The 26,364-nt window shown below is 34.1% G+C and overlaps 1 protein-coding gene across 1 annotated transcript in view; it reads left to right on the forward strand.

Moving 5' to 3' along the window:
• SEMA3A (semaphorin 3A) overlaps positions 1-26,364 on the forward strand; it is a 237,511-nt gene that overhangs the window by 97,967 nt on the left and 113,180 nt on the right. Inside the window, exons 4-5 of the mRNA XM_010977990.3 lie at positions 875-937; positions 15,116-15,235. Coding sequence (XP_010976292.1) covers positions 875-937; positions 15,116-15,235 — 183 coding nt within the window. The remainder of the gene's footprint in view (positions 1-874; positions 938-15,115; positions 15,236-26,364) is intronic.

Here is a 26,364-nt window from a genome sequence, read left to right on the forward strand (position 1 = left end):
GAAGTCATTGGAATTGCTCAGGGGAACTGGAAACATTTATACTAAAATTTAGATGAAGGTATTTGAAATATTATTATTGAGGGAAATGCATCTGCAGTCCTCTAAGCCATGAACAATACCTTGGCTTATCCACCACTGCCACTGTATTTGAACGATACCAGAACCTTTGGAAAGATGAAGATATTAGGGATGAAAATACGAACAGTTATTACTTAGTCTAAGTTTTGCTCATAGTGGAGGGGGTGATTTTTTTTTTCTTACAGCTGTCTATTTGCTCGTTCATTTCCTCCTTTATCTCCTGAAATTAAGCAATGCTACTCTTACCTATTTTCCCTGTTTAAAAAAAAAAAAAGATTCCTTCCTAAAATGGGTTTTTCTAACCCTATCAGTTGCTCATTCTAGCATGTCATGCTGAGATTTGAATTATGGAAATGGATCTAGAGCACCTGATGCTAAAATTTCAAAATAACTATTTCAGGATAAAGACCTATTCATTTAGAAGAATGCAAGCCACTTTCCGTGCCTATTTTTACCTCTTTACTAGATTCTCACTTGGTCTCAAGATGATCTCCCTCCCCCAACCTGCCTTATAAGTCTTGTCCATAGGATACTGCTTAGATGTGTTGACTACACAAATTTCTGTGTGCTGAACTTTCATTTATACAGCAAAGCCTAATGGGTGGAGGGAAAGTGAATGATTTAAGACCATGCCAATTAACTGATGCCACTGCGAAGTCTAAACTAAAAGGTTACTGCCATATAATGCTTTATAGAACTTCCTTTATCTCAGTTGCTCCACTGAGTCTAATAGATGATAACGTTGTATCTCAGAAAACTTAATTGGCAGAAAATAATTTTTCTTCTCTGCCCTTAGATTGTGTGGCCGGTATCTTACACCAGGAGGGATGAATGCAAGTGGGCTGGAAAAGATATCCTGGTGAGTATCAGTCTACTAAGTTATTTTGGTAATTGCATAAGGAATTTACTGCTCTATCGTCACTTTAGTTCAGTGTTATATTAAACACCCTGCTTACTTGTGGACTTAATCACTCTTTAGAAACAAAATAATACTTGATTTTGAATGTTGATATTTTTATGTAAAGCATTGAAAGTCTTAACGTGAAGCAATTGAGTAAAAATAACAATAGACCTAAATAAAGTGAAAACACGTTCCTTTTGATGATTTATAAATGCAAAAAGTAACTAACAAAACGCAATGTTTTAGCATATATACTTATATTCAGTAAGTCAGCTAATTTGCAGATTGGTTCCCATATGTTAATTCCTCTTGAATTCCTTTTGAATTACATGAAGTTTTTCTTCTGAGTTATCATGATTAAATTACCCCTCCCCTTTTCCATTTTATTCTATTCCTTTTCTCTTTCCCTTTCTCCTTCCTTCCTTTTTTCCTTCTTGCACTTCTTTTCCCCTCCCTTCCTTACAACTTCCCTCTTCCCTTCCGTCCTTCGTTCTTATATTTCATGCACTCATTCTTTAAATAAATACAGATAGAGAAATGATTATATAGAGGACATTGTCTTGGGTACTGTGGACAAAAGATGAACGAATGGTAAGCAATCCATACAATGGTTTACCACCGTAAATAGGTAGAGGCCATTTTTCCTGAGGTAAACTGTGTCAGTAAAATTAAGTGGGCCACAGGTTTGAAGTAGAGCCAAGTATCTGCACAGATCATGAAAGGCAGTTATAATCATTTAAATCAATAAGTTAAAATGAATTCAGAATTTTACAAATAATTTGTACCATTTTATGTCTTATCAGACATTTTTGGATGTCCAAAACACAAGGAAATAAGTTTAAAAGTTTTATCTATGTATTAGCGTTTAGGAGAAATTTATCATATGTGCCTAAAGACATAAATCAACTTGTATATATGTGTATAGATGTATATGTATTTTCAGAGAACAATCTGATTAATTGGTAGCAGCCACCTAAGATGATGTACATGTTTAGGATGATTTGGAAGTGAAATCTGAGTTCATGGAAAAGAATGCCTCGGTCTGGTAGCAATGTTGGCTACTGATGAAGGAAGGCAGATAAAGGAACACAAAGCACAGGTATCTCCCACCCATGATTAATACATATCTGCAAACATGGGAAAGTCATCCTTAAAAATTCCGTTTTAAATATAGTGATTGAAAGTCACATTATACCTTCATAGTACAGTAAACATTTTTCTGCTTATGTGAAAATGGACCAAAAAATTCTGTCCTACCAAATTTTAAACTTTCCTAATTAATACATAGGTTGGGATGATTGAAAAAGAGTGAACAGAAACAACAATGAGGTCAGAGTCCAAAATAGTTAAGAGTTTTATGTTGATTCCCAACTGACTCATTAATTGTACTTGAGCAAGTACTTTAACTTTGAGGAGGCTTTCGTGTCTTACCCGTTAAATGGGGCATTACATATTCTACAATTGTGAGAAAGAAGCTTAATAGTTTTAGGACAATTAATTTGCAAGTAGATAATATTGTATAAGTGTCAGAAAAAATATGACTGAATACACAAAAATTTATTAACATCAAAATGCTGTATTTACCATTAACAAAATATGTTGAAAGGTTTCAGTGTATAATAACTAAGGATGGAGACAAAAGGAAGTTTTACCTGTATATGGCTATGACTTAAAAACACAGATTTTTCTCTTTCTGCTGAAGTTTAACAGGTGAAGACATGGAAACTTAAGAATAATTGAGAATCTATTGTGTGCCAAGTACTATGATAATTTAAATAGTATTTTATAAATGTAGTTTTAACAATAACTTTATTAAGTGGGTATCATTACCACTATTTTCTTAATCAAGAAGTGTAATGATTCAGAATATTCATTCAAAATCTTTTCATTCAAAAATTTTGGAACATTTTGAGTACTAAGCTAGAAGTCAGTATCAAAATGTTTGTGCCTCTGCTGAAGTTTTTGGTGTTGTGTGGCATAGATGTATTTGAACTTGCCTATTAACATACAGATAATAAGCAATAGATATTCAAATAAGTACCTTACCTATTCTGCTCTTTCTAAGGATGTGGGCCTAGTAATAAGCAGCTCATGAAATTCTTGTAAGACTCAGTCACAGATGAAATTATTATACTGACTGTAATGCCTGATACAAATATTAACTATTACTAATATATGTAATGGAGTTGCTTGGATAATATCTAAGTGAAAACATCGTTAATGAAGTTAGTTTGATCTTCTGTAATGACCATGACCACTGTAGTGTGGCACTGTTCTAAATTCAATTCAGTTTGAAAATTGAAGATAATAACCATACTTATCTGATAAATTATCTGGATTTTATAAAAAGCCCTGAGCCAAGTACTGAGCCTATTTGATTTAATGATTAAATCACCTCATTCAGTTGCTAAAACAGCAGATATTCTTTTGTGTTTGTGGTTTCCAAAATTCACCTCAGTACATTTATCTTTTATGCCTCCCCATCTCCCCTCCCCACTTCTATCCCCACCCTGTCTTTTTCCTGCCCTGCTCTCCTCCTCTCCCCCCTCTACATCCTCATCTCCCTTCCTCCCTCTATCCTCTTATCTCCCCTCTCCTCCCACTTCTAATCCTCCTATCAGTAGTGAACACTGAGGGACTCTGGTGTTAGCCTAGACACTCTTAGTTCAGCAACTGCAATAAAGTCAAGATCCCCACAGTGCCTATGGGTAACCTTAATCATGACCTCAGAGGTTTCCTCTCTAAGAAAAGCAACTTTATTATATTTTCCGGGCTTATTGAAAATGCTTATAGGTTTTATAGAACTAAATTAAAAGGAACTAAATCATATGGCATTTGCTAAGTTTGATACAGTGTATTAATGACACCTGATTATTTCATAGCACCTTGTAATAAGTATTCTGAAAACTTATAAATTATATCTCAGATGTTATGGTAGAGATGGGTAATTATGTGTGCATTGAGAGATGTAAATTTTTGAAAATGTAATGGTATGGCAATATTAGTTATACAGATCTTTTCAAAAGTCAGCTAATTAATGTAACCTGATAAGTTACTCATGCTTTTGTTTTTCCTCTACATTCTGCATTAAATCAATTCAGTCATTGTGAATTTTTGTTTTTCTTTGTTAACAATTATTTAATGAAAGGGCAACGTGAAAATTTTCATATATTTTAGTTTAAGGAAAAAATCAATTTTTCCTCTAGCTCTAAGCAGTAAATACCAAACACTAAAGCATATTTAAATAGTAAAATATATTTTATACTATTTTTCTGATAACCCATCTCATTCTTTTAATATTGCTTTTCATTGACCTATTACTCAGAATATATTTTATGCATTTGGAATACACTTAATTAAAATTTATTTTACCCTTCAGGTGACCTCATTTATGTACCTCAGTTTACTTTACAATTTATTTAATTTAAATAGGATACATGACATTTATTGATTATTTTTGGACTTTAATACACAGACCTTTTTTATCGTTCCTTTCTTAACATATGATTTTAGAAAATAGCAGTTAGTTGACTTCTTGGAATTGTGACATTTCTTCCTTGATAAACAAAAAAAATAGCACTAGTATTTAAAAATAGCATTAGTATTTTTTACCAAAACTTTGTTAAATAGCCATCTAGAAAGATTAAGGGTAAAGAGTTTTTTTTTGTTTTTTTTTTTTAATTTTTATTTAACACCATATTTGTGAAGTGATGCACGGACAGTTTGATGGAAATTCTGCACTCTGTCTTAAGCTGTAACTGATGGACAATAATTCCTTACAAAGACTTCTTGTGATGCTGAAAACCACAAGAATGAGGCTTGAGTGGTTTTTGCAGCCATCAAGATTCCTGAGATAGAATTGTAACCAAAGTAGGAGCCCACCTGAACATTTATAAAAAAGTAAATTAACCACCTCCTTGAAGTGCTTTCCTTGGTTTCTAGAACCTGAATTTACCTTTTTCCTACTGGTTTTAATATTTTCTCTAAAAGCCCTTTGGAAATAAAGCTCCTTTAAATAAACCATCCTGGAGGAAGTGCTGTCTTCTTGGTATTAGATTCAGATGCAAGAATACAGTAAGAAAAGCAGGGCAAAGACACTGGCTAATTTTAAGTATCTTGAGGGTGGGTCATTCTTAAGTCCGGTTAAGATGGTTAAGACTTCCCTGACCTGCAAAGTCAGGCTATGCCCCTGTATTGAACCTACATAGTTCCTGTGTCAGAGTGTAGCATTATACAGGAAGTTGAACCCTTTCCCCATTCTCCCTGGCAGCTGGGAAGATACATCATTTCTCATAGCTCAATTTTCCATCAAAAAACATATACATTAAATCAGCCTTTATAGTAAAAGGGAATCTGCAGCCTAAAGCATTTATGTTCTCTCTCTCTCTCTCTCCGTATATGCATAGATCGAGAAAGAGAGAGAATGTAAATATGTCTTAGGTTGCTGAAAATGTCATTTTTTGATAACAACATTAATGTAAATTTATTTTTTGTCTTGTAGAAATGAATATGCAGGATATATATACTACTGTGCCTTTTATTCTTGGTGTTGTAAATTCTAAGCATTTACCTTGTTATGGTATTTCTTGTCTACTAGAGGAATGAAATGCTCATAAACTTTTCCACTAGTTACTTGAAAGTTGTAATTTGAAAAAAAATCCTATGTTATATAGTATTATTGGACAGAGACCCTCAAGAAGGACATAAATTCAATCCAGATATCTTTATTCTAACTGCTGTTATCTGCCTTCACTTTATTTTTGATGTTTTTCTGGTGCTTAAAATCCATTTTGTATTCACAATAACATTTCTATTGAGGGATTAACTTCCTTGACCTTGTTTTGCAAATGAAAACTGAATACATGCTAAGCTGGTAAAAGAATCTGTTTCAAATCAATAGCTCTCTGAATCTTCTTTGTTTATCCTACTAAACCATCTCTCTTTGTACTAAGTTTTAGTAAAACCAAATGGCAACCGTATGACTATTAGAAATATTTTGAACATCGTTGGAAATCAAAATTTCAACCATCTGAGATGAACAAAAAAACAAATTCTCATAACACTGCTATTGTTGGATGCATTTCAAAGTGCAGTATCATGCACCTGAATTTTGGGACATTTTTGTAATTCTTGAGAGATTTATTTTTATATTTTTGTCCTTAGCTGTTACTCATTTTTAATGTATTATGTATTATAACATACGTATCAAATTTAACATGATTCAGATTGTAGGATCTCAACAACACTAATTTTTTGCCAAGTGAATGCAACAGAGAATTTGAAGAAATTTGAAGAAAGCTACGCATTCATCTTAAGCTGCAGTGCAATCTAAAATGCGTGTTGAATTTCATTTACTTTTTAAAGGTTAAAGATGACTTAAGTTTTTTGAATTTTATTTTAGGGACTTCAAAGAATGTTAAAACTTTTAAGTGTATAGTTAGAATTACCTTCTAATTCTACAAAAATCCTGAAGTGTTTTAAAAATCTCAAAACCCTGATGGATAATTGTTAGAAGATAATTTTTCATGGATTTGTTGCACTTCTGCACATCTGATGAACAGAGGCACTCTTAAGCAAAAGGCTGATTTTCAAACAGCCTTGAGAAGTAGAGATAGTGTCTCCCTCAAAGCAAAGGATAGGTATGCTTACCTTCAAGTACAATGATCATCTGTCTCCAATGTAATGGCCAGCATGCTTATGCCTGTTGTAAAATTTGAGGTTCCTTTGCACTTCATTGCATGTGCCGGTGTCACTTGGCCCTCTTCTCACTGCCCCCCTCCACCCCGAGTATTGAAGCTTGTGGAATGGGCATGAGAAATACTGATACTCTGACTACTACTATTTCCGTGAATTATAATGTCCTTTATCTCTGACTCAGGAGCTGTATGTCTTCTGCCAGCAATCACAAAACTCTGTCAGGGTAACTTGTTATCTTATAAATAGAACAGAATCATTGACCTTTTACAGTTCCTGGCAGTGTCGATTGTAATGTTTTGTGGGCACCCTAGATGATCTCATGAGTGAAAGACTGTGGTCAGTTTATTCATCTACTGAAGCTTATTATATATACTAGATATTGTTATAAATGCATTTCTTTCATTAACTCATTTATGTAATTCATATTTGGTTATACATGCAAATTTCCAATTTACCTAAGGGATGTAGTTCCAGCTTATACCTAAGTTGACAGCACAGTTCTGCCACAACTATTGAGAAAAAGTTGATGTATTTGCTGTTTGACAGTGATTCATGTCATCTACCACTTGGATGAAAAGAGTGATTATAAATTTATAATTTATAGTCCTCACTCTTGAAGGACTGAAATTTCATGAAAATTCTAATGAACAAAATGTAACTTGCCTTTAAATTGGAGTTGGGGAGTTATAGATACTTACTACTATATATATAAAATAGATAAAGAGCAAGAACCTACTCTATAGCACAGGAACTATATTCAATACCTAGTAATGACGTATAGTGTGTCGACGGAAATAAAATCACACAACTTGAGAGTTGTGGGTTAAGTTTTATTTGGGGCAAAATGAGGACTATAGCCTGGAAGATAGCATCCCAGAAAGCTCTGGGAAACTGTTCCAAAGAGGCAGGGGGAAAACTCAGTTATTGTATGTGATTTTGATTTTATTGAAAGGGGAGAGGGGAGGAACGTGCAGTCAAGTGCACATCTAGGCAGAGGCTTCCTGCTAGTCACAGGGAGCGGATGTCACCATTAGTGATTTTAGTGCTTTTCTAGATACTGGAGATGCAAGAATTGGGGTCGTAAAATCTTCTCCTGAAGATATCTAACTATCTAACAGCCTGTTCAGCCAGTTTTCCCAGAGCACAGAGTGCCTCATTCCTGACCTCCGTCCTGAACTCCTTTCAGGGTGTGCTGGAGGTCAGTGGCTGAAGCAGCTCATGATTTAATCCAAGCAGAGTTAGATGGCAAGTGCCAACGTGATCCAGTCCTTGGAGAGGCAGATGGCAAGTGCCAATTTTTAGTTAGCAAGTGAAAAAGAATACGAGAAGAGATACATGTATGTGTGTTTGTGTGTGTAACTGAATTACTATGATGTATACTGGAAATTAACACTGTAAACCGACTGTACTTAAATTTTAAAAAAGGAAAGAGAAATGGTCATGGGTTAATACTCAAAACCAATTTTATTAAATCCACCTTTCCTCAACACACTGTGAGCTTAACCTCTTTTAACTATCCTTAAAGGAATGAACAGTTCATAATAGACTTCTTGCCCAAGTCATGGCAGAGCATATGGAACGATATGAGAGTTAAGAAGACTTGGAAGTATTTTAACCAATAAATGGATGACTGATTATTTTAAGAATAAGATAAGTTACTGTTCAATTAATAAGTGCTAGGCATCATACTATGTACTTTACACATATACGTCATTAATCCCATTTTTAGTTTAGGAGACTGAGGCTCAGAAATCCTGAATAACTTTCTGATAGTCACACAGCAAATAGAAAATGATGCTTGAATAATTTTAACCCATGTTTGACTGACATTTAAAGTATCGGATTAGTACTTGTAACTACTTCCATGTTTTTCCTGTTTTATCGTTTTGATTTTATTACTTTTGGCTCTGCTTTTCTTTAATTCTTCAGAAATACCTTTCCAAATGTAAATACCTACCTTTGAATAAGTAACATTTTTATTAAGTATTAATAAATATAAACACATTTTTAAATTGTAAAGTATTCAGAAATTATTTCTAAAATTAGTATATATTATAATTATGGATTATATATTATTATAAATAGATAAAGGGTCTCCATTTATTAGAATGTATGTTGAGAATATTTTATACATTAATTATATAACAGCATTTAGCATTTTGGACATTAAGGACTCCAAATGAGATTTTTTTACTTTTGATATTGAAAGCGTAGGGTAGAAACGAGATTTGTATGAATTACAAAAAGCATTCCTCTAAAATCTGGATTTCACTTTTGTTTCTCCTTCCTCAAGGCTTCATCTCATATGTGATTAAAGATATAACTCATCTCCCTTATTTGAATATTAAATTCATTCATGATAACTGCATATATGTTACAATTAAATATGCCAACTAATTTTATCCCCAATAAATCTCTTTAGATTGTAACTCTATCTACTTGGTGTAAATCATTGACTTAGTTGCTTTAAGGCATGAGCACTAAGTATTCAACAATGGTACATAAAATTGGAAACCACAGAATATCATTATTGAAATCAGAGTAAGGAATTTGACTACTTAATAGTTCTCCTGGTTTGGCAGGAAAAAATACTCAGGTTGGTTTCACATAGTATTTTACTATTGTGTGCACTCATTTGAATATGAGATGAAGAAAGGTTATGCTGAGCACATGTTATGGATACCCATAATCAGATAACTCCAAAGAATGATACAAATGTAATAATTAATTAGATTAATAGAACAATATAAAATAAAATATAAACTAAAAGTAGATGTTACCAGCTTCTGTGGTTCATAAGACATTTCAAAGTGAAGTTACTCAAAGCTCCTTTAAATAGTAGAAGAGAATCATATTGGGTAACTTTTGCTAATACTGTGGTCTATAGTGCTTATGTGTATACTTTCAACCAAGTTTGAAAGTTTCAAGTAATTTGAAATGAAATGTTGCTAGAATCTTAATCAGTAACTCTAAAACTTCAAAACAAGTAATTAATTCAGAGGTGAAAAACCAGTCAAATGGGGCACTTAATTGAAATGAGTATTTACATAAAAATGATTTGGTATCCATAAGGCAGGAATCTTCATTTAATGTATCACATAAGTCAAGCCAAGTTAAAATTTCTTTTTTAATTATCATAAGTTTAAAGATGATATAGTTCAATTAATATGAATAGGCTCACATACTTAAATAACTAATGAAATAATGCCAACTTTGTTGTCCTATTTGAATCAGTATCTTTTAAAAATTCTCTGACATCAAAACAAAACAAAAGCATTGAAGTGGAAAGGTCCATTGGTTTTATTGTGCAATCATTCTTAATAGGGAAGGTAAAAATGTCTCCTAAAGTGGACCGAACAGCCTACTCACCATTTCATCACAGGAATGTTAAAAAATTGCAAGTCACAAATTCAACATTAGATGGCTAATATTATAAATAGACCCTACTTGAGTGTTAGTTCTATTAGATGTGCCTCTTTGAAGAAGATTTCTAACATCCTTTAGTGAATGCTGATGTATTAGGGAAACATGACTATGGATGATCTGATCACAGCTGTAACAGCACAGTATTAAAAGGAAAAAAAGACACAACATTATTGCTAGGTAGGTATGGAACAGCTTAAGTAGAGAGAGGGATGAAGTGAGTGACAGGAACAATCTCACGGATTACTGCTTTGGCACGAAGATTCTAGTATTCCGTCAGCTTGCCAAATAAATTGACCAGAGACAAAGAAAGTCAACAGATTAACTTCAGGAATTAAGCTTATTAATGGATTTTCATGCAGAAATGTATCCACCCACCATGATAGGAAAAGGCTTCCTTTGCTTTCCCAGCTGCTACATTATACATTTAGAATGTTTCCACATAAACTGCTGATGGCGTAGAGACTTTTTTTCTTGTTAAATGAATGTTCACTGACCTGAGGCAATGTTGTACTATATCCATTCATGTTGAGCTGATTTATATTTGAACCAGAACAAGTTGTTTGATTTAATCACGAGCTGAATATATTTGAATATAGATCGTTCATCTTCACAGCCTTCTCTCCTCTTTTCTTTCATTTAGAATAAAATTTCACCGCTCCATCCATAATTTAAGACCATACAAAGAGGTAATTGGAATTGGAGGTAAATTACATTCTTTTGTAAAAAGTGTAATTATCAGAAGTTAGTTAAAAACACCTCTATTCTGTTTCAATTTTCATGCATGGAGCAGTTGTTTTGACAGATGGATGGACTTTATTTTTGTAACCGTCCGGGAAAAGTCTGTCTAATCAGTGCTACATATTTGTAATGTTTGTTTTTGAATCACTGTGCATTTGGCTTCTATATCTTTTTTTAGGAATAGGCATTTTCTTTCTAATTTATTTTTCCAAGCTAATATCTCTGTGTGTATTTCCTCTCTACATTTGTCCTGAAGGCACTAGAAACTCTTAAAAAATAAGTGTAAATGGTTTGTCACTAAGGATGATGAATCATTGCTTCTCAGGTGTGGCCTTGGGGTTTACTGGTTTATAACTGCCTTTACTTTTACTTCTAGGCTAAGTTAACAATTTATAATGCTGTTGGTCTGAAGTACATTTCAGCAAAATAAGAGGTCAGTAGGGTTGCCTGACGCTGGGGAAGTCAACTTGTTGCTAAACTTGTCTGTGTGTATCAAGTTAAATTCCAAAAAGGATCCAGGTTTGAAAAATGAATTCATTTTGAACTGATTACACTCTTCATTATGTTGTAAATTCACCAGTGCTGAGCAAAGCAGTGCAGTAGTTTAATGCCAAAAAGTACCTTATATTCTGAGTTTTAAGAATCATCATGGTTCAGGAAAAGGTCAGAAATACTCTTCTTCAGTCTCCCTAGAGCAGAAATGTGTGAAGTGTGTTTCCTTTTGCTGACATGCTTCCTTCTTTTTTAGAGGAATGTCCAGGCTGCTTCGAAATAAAATGAATATCCTATTTTGGAACACTCAAAACCTAGAGAATGAAGGCAAATGAGTGACAGAATTGATACTCTTTTATGTAGGTTTTCTGTTTAAAGAACAATTCTCCTTCACAATGTCTCTTTCAAGATTTTGGTTCTTCTCTGTCTAGTTCTTTTAATTCACTGTTTCCTCCTACATTGGTGTTGATGGGTTTTCTCGCAGCTATTTTAAACCAGTTTTTAAAGTATTTCATTCAACTTTTTTGTTTCGATTCAAGTGTCTTAAGGTGTCTTAAGGTACTCTATAAACCCAAGAAATTTCTCTCCATTCTATTTGCATCAATTTTCACTTCAAAATAATATTGAGGTAGCCCCCGGGCATGGTGACAATATAACCTACAGCCGACTGGGAGAGTTCATTGGAGAAATGAATGGATCATTCCAGGCCTTAGGCCAGTAGGGTGGGTCTGGCTGCTTTGTAGCACAGATAGACTCCATTATCAGCATTCTTGGTAGAGCCCTTTGCCAGGTTACACAGCTCCATTCCTGTGATTGACTGTTTCTAGTAGTTCTGTAGAGGAATAGCTGTCATAGTATAGTGGTGCTTCTTTGACAATTAATAGAGAACAAATTAAAATTATGATATTCAGTGTGGCTCAATTCCATTGTTCTCAAGAATCTTGAGATTTTTCAGTCAATAATTATTGTTAATCAGTTAACCGATCTGTAAGAGATAAGAATCCACAAATTCTATGATGTTACGATTCATAACAGTTGCAGAAGTGACATAGCTTTCATTTGTGTTCACAAGTATCCATGCTGATAAAATATTTCCTTCCTTTTTTGTTTCCTTTATTTTGGAGAACTAGGGTCTATTCTCATGTTTCTTGGATACACTTAGGTGTCACTAATGGGATTAGAGAGTTTGATTTTTGTACTTAAAATTGCATGCCTATTTTTATAGGCATGGTAGGCAGACTAAAACCCCGTTCTTTTATGAAGTGAACGAGACATCTCTCTGGGGCTGCTGCTACTACTTACTAGAGTATTTGTTTGCTTACCACTATGCATGTACATATCCAGTTTCTTAATTTCAACATATGGTGTTGTAACTGGTTATTTATAATCTTGAATGCTGTGATACTGAGTTCATAATCAGGAGTCGCTGTCTTTATATAAAAGCAGAGTATGTGGCCACCTACATGTTTCAAAGAAAGAGGTACCATAAAACATTTTCCTGAAAATGACTTCTTTGCAAATGAATGCATTTCCTTAAGAGTGCAAGTAAGTCCTTTGGGTAAGACTCATGGATGTCTCATTTGTAAATGAGTTTATCAGCTGTTTCCCTCTCCACAGCTTCTTTCCTCTGCCTAAACTTTCTTACCCTATCCTCTTGGGGAAGGAGGAGAAACTGCTGCAGAATGGAGAGTTTGTGACTAAGAGTCTTGGAAGTTAGGTTATATCTAAGTTTATCTAAGATTATGTCTAAGATGTACCCTGTTCAAAGTGGTACATGGATGAGATGCATCTATTCTGTAAGCTAGGAAAATTTTCTTCATACCAACTTGCAAAATCAGTTGGTTTCAGTGCTTAATTTTCTGTGTTATCCTTTGCCAGACAAAAAAACATTGAGGATCTAAGCAGCAAAACAGTGGGAAGAATTAGATACTTATTTCAGTTTCTTACCTAAACTACTCAGCATATGTTAAGAACACATGAGGAGTCATAACTGGGAAGTTTTCATATTTTCCCTTAAATAGGCCTAATTCACATTTGGAACAATATAGTTATAGGACATCCTCAGATTTCATCCTAGAAAAATCAGTGAAATGAAAAGCAATTATCTGAATTTAAATAACAATTATTCTGCTCAGCTTTGTTCTCCTTATTTCATGGAGTTAATAGAGTTAATACCAAAATCATCAGTTGCAAACACAGAACACAGATGTCAAGTGGAAATATACTTAAATTATTGCAACACTTCAGTTATAAACTCCAACTGAGTACATAAATCTAAATGTATTCTGAGCTTTCACTTGAAGAGTTATGGAGAATGACTTTGGGAGTGTTAGAGGTGCCAGGACGAACCCAGGTCCTGTTATGTTTGCCGGAATTTCTTGCTCTCTACTCTGCTTTTGATCTTTATCTGCAGTTCTAGTTACATATTTGGTTCTTATTTCCAAATGTTTGTAGGCAAAAACACAAAACTATGTGTATAAGAAACTCTATGGTCAATGACATAGTAATTTTAACATAATTATTATTTAGCATGTGAATATTCGTTTGGATATTTAAAACATGAATATTGTATATTCCATGATGAATTCATATTTTCTGCTTATATGTATTTAATTTTTAAGATTTTTATATGTTTAATAGACTATACAATTTTATTTAAAGGTATTTTGAGAGTTTGAGTTTCTCTTTTTATTGTTTTCTTTTTACATTATATCAATATAGACTTATCTGTTTAGAAATGTTTTTAAAAAACTGAGCCTTTTCTGCTCTGAATTTCTTTGGCAATTAAAGTATCCAGTTTATATTCTGACTAACTAATTTTTCCCCCTAAATCTTTCCTCAACAGGGACAAAGGGCTAAGATTCCTCTTTATTCATAGAAATACATTTTCTTTCACAGGGATCTACAGATATGATAGATTATATAGAAAGAATAGAAATAGCTTTGTTCATTCTGTTTCTTACGTGATAATTTATTTGAGTAATAAAATGGCAGGAATGTCTAAACTTCTATAAATAATAACAAGATATGACTATAATTCTGTCTTATAAGTAACTGTTCTTTACCTGGGATCCATGAGTCATTGGGCAGGGGGTCCATGTATGGGTTCAGGATGTGCATGAACTGCCCAAAAATATTTATTAATGATAGCCACTCTACTAAAGACTCTTCAGCCTATAGACATACCACAGTGTACATCTTCTCTATCTCATTCCATGCCCAAGTGGTCTGTGAGGCATGGGGAACGTTTTCTGGAGGAGGTGGCTTTATCTTTTAGGGTCTATAGTGCTTACTAGTAAGCGGCATTACTCAAGTTCAGTGATGGGTTACTGATGAAGTTTTAAATTCATGTTTAATAGAAGGTTGTAGTATCTTTTATTTTTGATTTTTCCACAGTTAAGCTCAAAGCTGACTTTTACAAAGAAATTTTCACCATTGTTATAATTTAACTAATTCATTAACCCAGTAATTTGCTTTTTCTCTCATTTCTGGAAGTTCACCTATAATAACAGGTTATCTATAACTGTGTTCAACTTTAATATAAATAAATTATAAATAGTTTTAATAAAAAAGTTAAAGAGAATATTACATTTAGCCCCCCCAAAAGTAAGAACTTTAACTTCTGTATTTCATGTAATAATATAAGCAAACAATAGAATAATAAGCCCTAAAAATGTTGTGAAAAGTACACAAAAGAAATCTGTTCAAACATGCCTAGCACCCTAGAGGATACTTCAGCCATACTAACTGCTAGAACTCACTGGTTTTCCTTTTGTCTTACAGAAAGAATGTGCTAATTTCATCAAGGTGCTTAAGGCTTATAATCAGACTCACTTGTACGCCTGTGGAACGGGGGCTTTTCATCCAATTTGCACCTACATTGAAATTGGACGTCATCCTGAGGTAAAGCTGGCTTTTAAAAAGTGGTGTTTGCCCATGACCCCTTCCTTTTCAAATGCTTCATTGCTGATTTCATCAGCTCATTTAGCTTCTGGCTTGCTATTCAAGGGTACCTACTTGGAATTCAGATGCTGTTATTAATTTTAATCTGTGAATGCAAGGAGAATGAAACCATCACTCAACAATAACTATGGAACAGGAGGAAGGAAGGAAGAAAGCATTTGCTTTTGCCCTGAATTAGAGTCCAATGCATTTTGCATGTGCAGCAGATGTCGGCAGGCTGAATGTGTACTGTTTTCTCCTTCATTTGTGTATTGCCAGCTCTCCCCTCCATTTCCTCCCTCAGCCAGAAGTGTCTGCCACCACAGTTGTTTTCTTCTGCCCAGGGATTAAGAAAGGATGCCATACATGTGCACAATGATGTGATCTCACATTTGACCTAAATTATTCACATTTGTGTTCTTACTTAGCTAGGCTTTGCTTTTATAATTTTGGCTGTTATTTTGTCAGTGTGAAAAAGAAAAAGAAAAAAAATGTTTGGTGGCTATTGCTTCTAAAGGATGTTTTAGTGAGAAAATTTAGTGAGGAAATTAAAGTTAGGTAAATTTAAGTATAAGTTGAAATTGGGGATATCTTTATAGGAAAAGTTACTAGTGTGGAAAGCAGTTTCATAAGTTGGACTTATCAATAGCCTTCAATTAGAAGCCCTTTTTATAATTTTTGGCACAAAATCCTAAGAAGAACAAAAGTGTTCATGTGGTGAGAAAATCATTTGTGACAAAATTTTCTTCCAAATTGGAATTTAGAAGTACTCAACAGATAAAGGATTTGTTCCCAGAATATTTCTGGAATCGTAAAGATAAAATAGAATTTACATGTTAGCCATTTTTTTTGTAACTTAGACTCTTGATTGATCTCTATTTTAATTTATCCCGAAGTGATATAAATATATTCTTTCAATCCAAAGGCTTAGAAATCAAAACAGTTTGTGTGGTACCTTCTTTTAAGAAGACACCTTGAGACTATGTGGTTTCTAGACTAAACACAGTTACTATGACCTTCCTGATGATCCTGAGACAATCAAAACACTTTCCCAAGGTCTCACCAGTTTAGGCATTTGCCCTCATTGGCCTCTTCCCCTACAGCATCTTTCCTCCTCTCTTTATTCACAAGCATGCATACTGTGCTTACTGACATACCCAAGAGTTTTAAGTAAAAAGCTAGCTTTAAGGAAAGGCAGTCCTACTCAAATTACTTGTTTCGTATTGATGAAAGTTGGAGTAATTCCTTGCACACGGTCCTAGAGACTTTGTATACTTCACTTTTTAGCACTTTTTAGCACCTTCTGGATAAATCTCTCCCTCAACTATTTCCTATAGTTGGACATCCTGAACATTGGGCTTGGTGATTGTCCCATTTTTTCTGTATACTGGAGACAGTTCTAGACAACTCCCTCCACACCATATTCCACTTTTCACATCTGCCAAGCATTGTGCTGTATAGGGCAGTGGTGTCAGGAGAGTTGAACTCCAAGCACAGGTTAGTGGAAAAGACATGGGCTTTAGGGTCACGTCTGGCCTCTTACCATGTTCTACCAGTTACTAGCTGTGGACTGGGAGAATTACTTAACCTGTCTGAGACTCTGTCTCATAATATGTAAAAACAAATCTCTAGATCCTCAGTGTCCATACATTTTAAATGAGAAATTGAACTTACTACCTCCAACTACCTTCCAACCTTTCCAGCAGGGCATAACTCCCTGACATTTTTTGCTATAGAAACTCAAGGAGTTCTAACCCCATCACTGTTGAATGTGTGTCCTCTGGCCTCAGCCTGCAGGGCTTTTGTCTGACCTCAATTCAGTACTAGATGCTTGATCCGGAGCAGGCTACTTTCTTTCTTTGTGTCTTTGTAACCTAGAAAGTGATAATGAGAATGATCTCTACCTTATGTGGTTGTTGTGAGAGTTTAAAATTGTCTAGTAGGTAGTAGGTAGGAAAAAAAGTGGGTTAGCATTTTTAAAATATAAATGTGTATTTCATGCTGGAAGCCGTTGCAGCTTTGATGTTAATAATTGTCACTTTGCCTGTTAAATGTACCTTACTTCATCAGAGGTTGTGAGTTAATGCCCTGGGCTCTCATTGTTGGCAGGTCATTCTGTACTTATCTTAATTTCCCCCCTTTTTAAATTCAAAGCTTAGATGATCTTGATGGCCATTTAAATTAAAATATCATATATTGTTCCCGTATTTTTACCATTTTCCCCAAAAGTAGATTTTTTTTTTTTTTTTTTTGTCTTTTTGAAGTTGCTCTTTAGCAGAGTTCACGGAATTTTTCCTTCTCAACTCACCAACTCCTCACTGCTGTTTTGTGGGTGGGTGGGGGAAGGCAGAGATACAGGTTGTGGAGCCAGGCCATTTACCCAGGAAAATGGAGGCGGCCATTTCCTCCACTGAAATAAATAAGTAAAGCTTCCCATCTAATCTCCTTAAGGTGGGATATTGGCATACAAGTATTTTCCTGAAACTCTGTAACTCAGAACCTTTGAGAGAAGTCCTTCAGAAGCTCAGTGATTTTGATTTGTGTGGTGATTGTATATGGGGGAGATGCTGTTCCAGGCTGTTTCGGAGATCAGAGTGAAGATGATTATGTAGTTACCAGGGGAAATTTGGAACACTCTAGACGGTCAATATAGGAAATTCTGGAAAAGATATTATCAAGATAGCTTGTCTAGACAACATAAAATTTAATATTCAATGCTTAAGCTGCCTTAAGAGAGAATCTGCTTTAAATTGATCTATATTGGTACTTAAAAAACTACACTCTGATTTAAACAGTTATGCTGTTTTTTAAGTTGAGGAAAAGAGACAATAGGTGCTTCATGCAGTTAGGAAGAGAATGATAGTAATGGAAAGACTGGAATAGTAAGAAATAAAATAGTAATCAGGACCGAGGCCAGGATTGTTGGATTAGAGTTGATAAGGTCTCACAAAGTTTGAACTTAGTAACTTTTCTTTACAAGGATGGATTCTCAGACAGAACCAAGACAAATCTTTCTCCTATATTCTGCTTTAGAAGTAGCCTGTATATTTTGCTGTTTCCTGCCCCGCACTGAATACAATAATGAAATAGTTTCCTTTTTAAACTTCTATTCAGCCTTTACATATTATGAATAATTTTATCATACAGAAAAAGACATTTTGTTTTTTGCTTTTATCATGACTTCCCAGACATTTTAGCATCCAGTTTTTTCTTTGCAGTGCTTTTCCTTTAAAATAACTTTGTCTTAACATTGAGATCCCATGATTGTTGAAACCCATTGTTAGAATTTTTGGACTTATCATTCCAGGTGGCTGGACGCCACAGAAGTAAAGACACCACTTTTGAAACAAAGCAGTACTCCTTTCATTATTTAATAGCTTTAGATCTTGCAGGAGGAAATTAACAGTTCCTCTTAAATGATGAACAGTTTGTAAAACAACAACAACAACAACAACCTTGTTTAGTCTCTAGTTATTAAAATAGACCTTATTTTATTCTTTTAGCTTTTAAATACCAATATTAAAACTCCTGAATATTGTATTCCAAAACCTACTCTTGCTGTAGAGTGAATGCCATATGACCACACACAGTATGTCATTGATTGCTGTATTAAACAGATTTTCTGTTTCCTGTAGTACAATTGGGAATTGCTAGACCTATTAATTAATTCCAGTTCTGTAAGATGTGTGTCAATCAATTCTTGGGTATCCTCCAATAGTACTTGACACTGCAGATAACTGCCAGTGAGGTCACATACTTCATACACATGTGTGTGTTTATCATAAAAATGCACTCAGAGTTCATGGAAGGAATGATTCAGAGCTAGAGTACAGATGAGTTTTGAGTTTAAGCTCTCAGCATCCATGCCATTGAAATGAAAAGTGTAAGTCATCCTTACGAGACAGGATATTCCCAAAAGGCTTATACTTATGGTATTTCCCTTCCAATTTACATCTGTTAATAAAAAAATGAATGAATTTAGGAGGAGTATAGATTTTCGAAGAAGTCTGGATATTTTCTCAAATTCCAAATGGGCCTCCTCTAGGCACTGGGAAAGAAATCTAAAGAAAGATGGACCCAGATGAAAACTGGAAAATATTAACTCTATAAATACTCTCAGAATGTCATGATCTCAATTTATGATAGAACCAGAGGGACATTAAGAAATGCAGTGAAGCTTAATGGCTATCTCTGAGGTCATTTCTACAATGACAACTAATATATCAAGATATAAAATAAAATGTTTTGTCTGATTCTTCCCTTCCTCCAAGAATATGTTTTACTTTTATGTAAAACTTTGAATTAGATGCTCTTAGTAACAGTCTCCAGGGCCAAAATGCTACTTAAGTGGTAGCTAGTGATCTGTTGACTAATTTATACATCTAACCTAACCTCTTCTAATTGAATTATCTTGCTCAATGTATTATGTCCGTTAGTCCAATAAAGCCCAAGTTTATCTCTAAGAGAAGACGGTAAAGCTGAGGAGTTTAGATTTCTTAGTAAAACAATGAGGAGTTGCTTTTGGGTGGGGTCCATCTTTACATCTTTCTTAGATCATACGTTGGAGTCTGGATTTACTCTGTAGTAGGCTAATGTAAGTGGGAAAAGTCAAGATTCCTTGGTGATTTCTTCTCTGCCTCCTAATTTCCACCAGAGGCAGCGTGTCCCTCATTGGCACTGCCAACCTAAGCCAAGTGTGGTTATAGCAAGACCATATTGATTTCTAGGTTCTTCTTTCCTAATCTGTCGGTACTTGAATCATGTTGGAAGGCAGACCGTACAAGTTACCATGCTGAATAAACAATACCACCATTTTTATTGCAAATTAAATTTTAAAATGCTGTGTTGTTTGTATTTGAGGAAAAGGATCAGTTTATAAATTCTGAGTGATCTTAACAGCTCACCAGTACATTTTCCATAAGCTATTCACATTCTAAACTTTAAATATTATCAATAAGACTGTTTCTCAAAATTAATAGAACTAGTAGCCAACTGAGATAGTTTGGGGGACCTAAGTCATTAGAAACAAGTCTAGAAAAAAAGAATTCACAAATGGTGAAAGAGAGAAAGAGAACCAAAAATCCAAACCAGCATCACCTGTACCTTATTTAAAATGTTTTAAATCACTATTTTATATTTTGACTTGTTTGCTCTAAATATTTGTTGTGAAAACCATAGTTATGAGATAACTTTTAATACTCTTTTACCTTCTACACTTACTTGGTTTAATTGTACAACATTTTCCCCTTCATAGTATTTCACCACTTTTTATTTCCAAGAACAGTGACAGGAAAAAATGGAAACGTAACCCCTGAGTTCTTAACTTTCAGTGTATTTAGTTTCATGTTTTGTCAGGTCTGGTTCACCTAGTGCAAGAAAAAAATTTGGACAAAATTAAAAACACTTTTCTTAAGGCTGTATTGGTGCAGTGGTAGCATTGTCAATTACCTATTAAAATACTTTAGTATCCATAGAACTATATTGTAAACAATACATTAACCAATCTATTTTTTCTTTTCCTCGTGAACTACTAATAGTTGGTTTGGATCAAAGACCTTATATTTACCGGAGCTAATCTATCACTGGAGCTGTGTATTCCTCAGCCTGTCTTCTACTGTGCACTTTTTGATTGATTGCACTGATTCTCTGTATAATCTATTTTAAGAAGTCTCTATCCATAAAAGCTTTAATTTGCTTATTATCAATATTACATTTCACACAAAACACAAAGAGTATTTCTAAACCCTATTGCCTGCTCACATGTTTGTGCTGTTTTCATCTTCTCTTCTGTTTTCCTCCCTCTATCATGACCCTTTCTTTGCCCTTGAACTCTAGTTCTGTTTTCCTTCTTTATCTCTTTGTCATCTTACCTAAACTACTTCATTTGGAATCAAAGGTTAAGGTATTGGAAATACAACTTTCATATACAGATGAGAAGGAAGGTGTTAGTTTGATATATTTGAAACTTTGGAAAAATAGCAGAATAAACTTAGACTGAATTTCCACAAATCAGAATATATTTGATTCCTTTTACAGTGTATTTCAAATAAGCATCAGCACATTATCTTGTAAATTTGTTTTAAATCATAATGGTTCACTCTGATGATAACCTGAAAAAGCGATGTAAGTACATTCTAAATTATTTGGATAACTACCTCATAATCATGTAAAATCTTAAGATTTTAGTGCTTTTGCTTGCTTAAGGCTTAAGATCATGTGAGTGCCAAGAATATACCTTTAATTTTCTTGGGCTATTGAGAAGGAAACAAAGGTTGACTTGGTATGTAAATACTCTCTTCCTGCCAAGTAAAAGCCAAAGTGAGGTCAGAGTGGGCCAGTGTGAAGGAAGAACTTGATGTGGTTCAAATAGAGAAAAGTAGTTAGAGAACTAAATTACCCCAGAACACAGAGGGGGCAGACTTGCTAACCCCAGACAGTAGCTTCTGGTCACTAGAACAATGTGCCTATTGCAAGAAGGTATTTACTTTCAGGATACACAAAAATAGTAGTGTCGCATTGCATTGCTGTTGCTAATTTCAATTGCATTTGCTTTCTAGTTTTGTTGGTACTTAGCTTTAAACAGGAAGAACCTATACTTGGCTTTATAATTTTATAAATTTAGCTACTGTTAGAAAATATATGATGCAGGATACCTGATGGCACACTAAGAAGATACTACCTTGTGGTAGTTTTTAAGCAGATAGTGTCACCTCTTCCCTGTGTTCACATCTGAGGACACTCACCTGCCCTTGTATAATGGCCTCTGGTCCAGGTTCCTCATGGCTCTCAGCTGTTCCAGGCTTAGCACAGGTGGTCAATTTGGACAGAATGTGAACTGGAGAAACAGAAATAGCAAAGGTTGGTGCTGAGAATCAGCATGAGGTGATGAGAATAGCATTGAGGTGAAAACGAAAGACATAGAGAAAACCAGAACTTCTGGAATCAAGGTTTTATTTATAATACAGATTTGATGGCCTACTAGGAGACAATGGAGGCTTTACATTTATATCTAGGCTTCTTCAGATTTGTAGCAGCAATTCTGTTCAACTGCTACAGTCAATGCCCAAGTGATCTTGAAAGCAATTTGTTTTTAGAAGAAATTTGTATTCAGTAGAGATAAAATTAACTTCAATACAAACATAGGAAATGTTTTTCCTAAACAAGGTTCTAGTAGTAATGGTGAGGAATTTAAACACAAATATCTGCCCTCAAAGGGCTAACATATGCATAAACATAAACTTCAACATAGGTGAAAACATCAGTAATAGTAACAACTATACTCTCAATAACTGGTAGTTACTGAGCAATAATTATGCTCTATAATAGCAACTTCACATGTATAACCGCACGCAGTCTTCACAGAATCTGATGAGTTCGGTACTCTTCATTATCTTCATCTTATTGATGAGAAAATTAAGGTTTCCATGGGTATTTTGTAATGGACCTGAGGCAGTCATGCTGTTTAGTGGTTTATGTCTCAGTCAAGAGCCTGCCCCTTTAAAAGGAAGTACCCGCCCCGTGCAGGGGAAGAGAAGGGGGAAAATCATGAATTCTGATTTAGGAATTAAGTCAGGGATTTTGTCCTGTGTTTATTTTATATTTCAAAAATTCTTAATGTGTATCTGGTTTGAATAAGGTGATAAGCTAGATTTTGAAAAATGGGTGAAGTATTGATGGATGTGGAAGATCCATTATTTTAAAACCAGAAAGAAGAATACAAGGACAGAGACATTAAAGGCCACTGGGGAAATGACAAGTATCCCCATGTGCACAGTGCTCAGTGATCTTCAAAAAAGGAGGCTGGAAAATTAGGATCAAGTTTGGTTTGGGGAAGCTAATCAAGAGCTGTACAAGATTTTAGGAAAAACTACTAATATTGCTATGACTGGTTTTGAAACATATTTTTGGTGGAAATGTGTTTTGCAGGGGATCGATCTATTTCAAGATTATAGCATAAGATGAGTAGTGTCACATGATGATAACCTGGACTGAGTGAAAGATACTGAGTAATATTTAAAATTCTCATAACAAGTAACAAGAAATCAAAATAACATCTAAATCTCATAAACCACTAGATAAAATAACTGAGCTGATAATACTCTTTAAACTCCCCAGGGAAAAAATGGTTTCTCAATTCTTTTATGGTAATTAGGTAAGCATGTTTTGTAGTGTATTGTGGCTTATGCACGCTCGTTTTTCACTCCTAAGTCTACAAATAAGCTGAATTTATGTTGTACATAAAACATTAGGCTCTGATATGCAAAGTTATGTGAATTTCTCACCATACTGTATCACTAAAACATGGTTTCTCCACACTTGTAAATGCAGACAATGCTATTTTGTGTAATGCATATGTGAAAGCATTCAAACACACTTTGTTTAAAAAATAAAAATAAAAAAACAACTGAGTGAAAAGAAATAAGGTATATAGTACTCAGAAACTGATTTTTAAATGATGTTTTAATTTTAATTTCATTACTGTATTACAGCTTATAGTGATTTTGTGAAATTTTTATGGAAATGATATACTCATTTTAGCCCTTGTTATTCTGCCGCATTTCCCTCCTTTTACAACTACTATCCATGATTTTTTCATTACTTTTATTACTATTAATGACTATCATTGTAGGCATATTTCGTGGTTTTATGATTATAGCATTTGATAACATAACTCTGTGATGGAGCTGTAATCTCCATTTTTCAATTTATGAAACGAAGTCTCAGAGGGGTTCAACAACCTACCAATCTTTATACAACTGGTAAATTTGTTGTCGTAACTATCATAACATATGGTCTTTCTAGTGACATAAATATGGTCTAACATTGTGCCAGTTATACTTCATTGGTAGGATACTGTCCCATGTGGTTTTTTAAAATTAGATTTTTAAATTGTGATCAGAATTCTTAGCACAGGATCTATTCTTTTTACAACTTAAGGGCACAATTCAATATTGTTAACTATAGACGTGATGTGGTGTGGTGCAGCTGATCTCTAGAACTTACTCATCTCGTATAACTGAAACTTTATACCCATTGAGCAGCAGCTCCCCATTTCCCTACCTCCAGCCCCTGGCAGCCACCATTCTGCTCTCTGACTCTGTGAGTCTGACTGTTTTAGATTCCTCATGTAAGTAGAGTCATGCAGCATTTGCCCTTCTGTGACTAGCTTATTTTACCTAGCGTACTATACTTCAGGTTCATTGCAACTTTATCCATAATAGCTAAGATGTGGAAACAACCTAAATGTCCATAAACAGATGACTGGATAAAGAGAATGTGTGGTGTTAAATACAACGGAATATGATTAGGCCTTAATAAAGAAGGAAATCCTGCCATATTCAATAATATGCACTATGTGTTCATTAATACTCAGGACTAAACATGCTCAAAACATTGAATAGCAAGCAAAATGAATTACAACTTGCATTTTTAGGAATGTTCTTGAAAGAAGCATTAAGTTCTTTGTGCTGTCAGCTTGGTAAAATGACAATGAGCTAGGATAGCATGAAACAGTTACTTTCTGTTTCTACTAATTCCCTCTCCATATAATAAAAATATTCAGCAAAAATAAACAAAACTGGCCGACTGGTACCTCTACTTTAACACACAGGAGAGTGGTAATATGTTTTACAATCTAAAGAGAGTTGTAATTCTTTTTTACCTAAGGGGGAAAATCAGAATCTATGGCATTAATAGAAGTACATTTGAACTAGGTTTCTTAAAATATTTTTAAAAAATTAATGATTTTCCCAACTCTCATTCAAAGTAAGTTTAGCAAAGATGGAGGGTATAGCTCAGTGGTAGAGCATGTGCTTATCTTGCACGAGGTCCAGGGTTCCATCCCCAGTACTTCCATTAAAAATAAATAAATAAAAACCTAACTACCTATCCCCTAAAAATTAAAAACAAATTAAAAATAAATTAAAAAAACAAAAAAGACTAATTTTAGCAATGAAACATGCTCTTTTACTCTTTCTCAATATTTTGATCATGTAATATTTCAAGAATACAGAAGAGTCTGGATATTTGTATATGTAGAATTCTAGGTTCTCTAATAAATAGAAAATACTTAATTTTATATGGCATACAAATGATCAAATAACAGAAAATTGGCCGTCTTAATTTCATTTTCTTTAATGTAAATAGACCTTATCAAACTATCCCTGCCTGTGAAGATATTGAAATATTAATAGGTTTGGGGAAAAACTATATTTTTACCTAAAATTAATTTTATACTTATGAGTTTTTAGAATTTCCAGCTAGAACAAATTATTTGGATAAATATTTGTGTATGTGAAGGGACATCTTTTAATCATTGCCTAAAAAAATTGAATGACATAGGCTTCAACTTTCACTTAACCCAATTATTTCTATCTTTGCATGTTTTGTTCATATACTTTAGCAATTTAAATCTATTCCTATATAAATGATAGAAAATTTGATATTAGTACCTTAGTACAGTTTTGAGATTTCTGTGTTGACATGCAGGAAATATATTGTTTCAAATTGTCAGAAATCAAACTGCATAGAACGACTACTTTCCATTTTTATTTTATTTTTATTTTCCAGTCTGCCATTTTAATTCCATTGTGCATCTTTGGTCACTGAAAGCAATCTCAGGAATTGCTGAGTGGTTAAAAAGGGAGTCTAATGGGATCTAAAATCAATTCACAGGTCTGTCACTGATTCATTGTGTGACTTTTGCTGCCACTGAAATGACATTAAACTGGTTTCCTCAACATTTTTATACCTCAGGATTTTTCTTGTGATGAAAATTACTTATCTGTATGCATTATGGATATATACTTTAAAATAATAGGCTAGTGATTAAGAACTACGAGGCTAGCTTCTATTTTGAGTTACCTCACTTGAGATTATCACAAAGCTTTATACAGAGGCTAAAAGTCTGGATCTTTCTAGTATTGCAAATGGGGTTTTGTATACATGCCAGGGTTCAAGCTCCTTTTAAGTGCTTTTATCCTGGCAAACTTTTCTTCTCTTGATTTATCTTTTGTTGGCATTTAGTAGCTGTCTTACCTCATATTTAAATTACTTAACCTGGAAAGGATGGATGTTTAGTGTCCCACATT

Source organism: Camelus dromedarius, chromosome 7 (genome assembly GCF_036321535.1).
Source record: "Camelus dromedarius isolate mCamDro1 chromosome 7, mCamDro1.pat, whole genome shotgun sequence".
NCBI lineage: Eukaryota > Metazoa > Chordata > Mammalia > Artiodactyla > Camelidae > Camelus > Camelus dromedarius.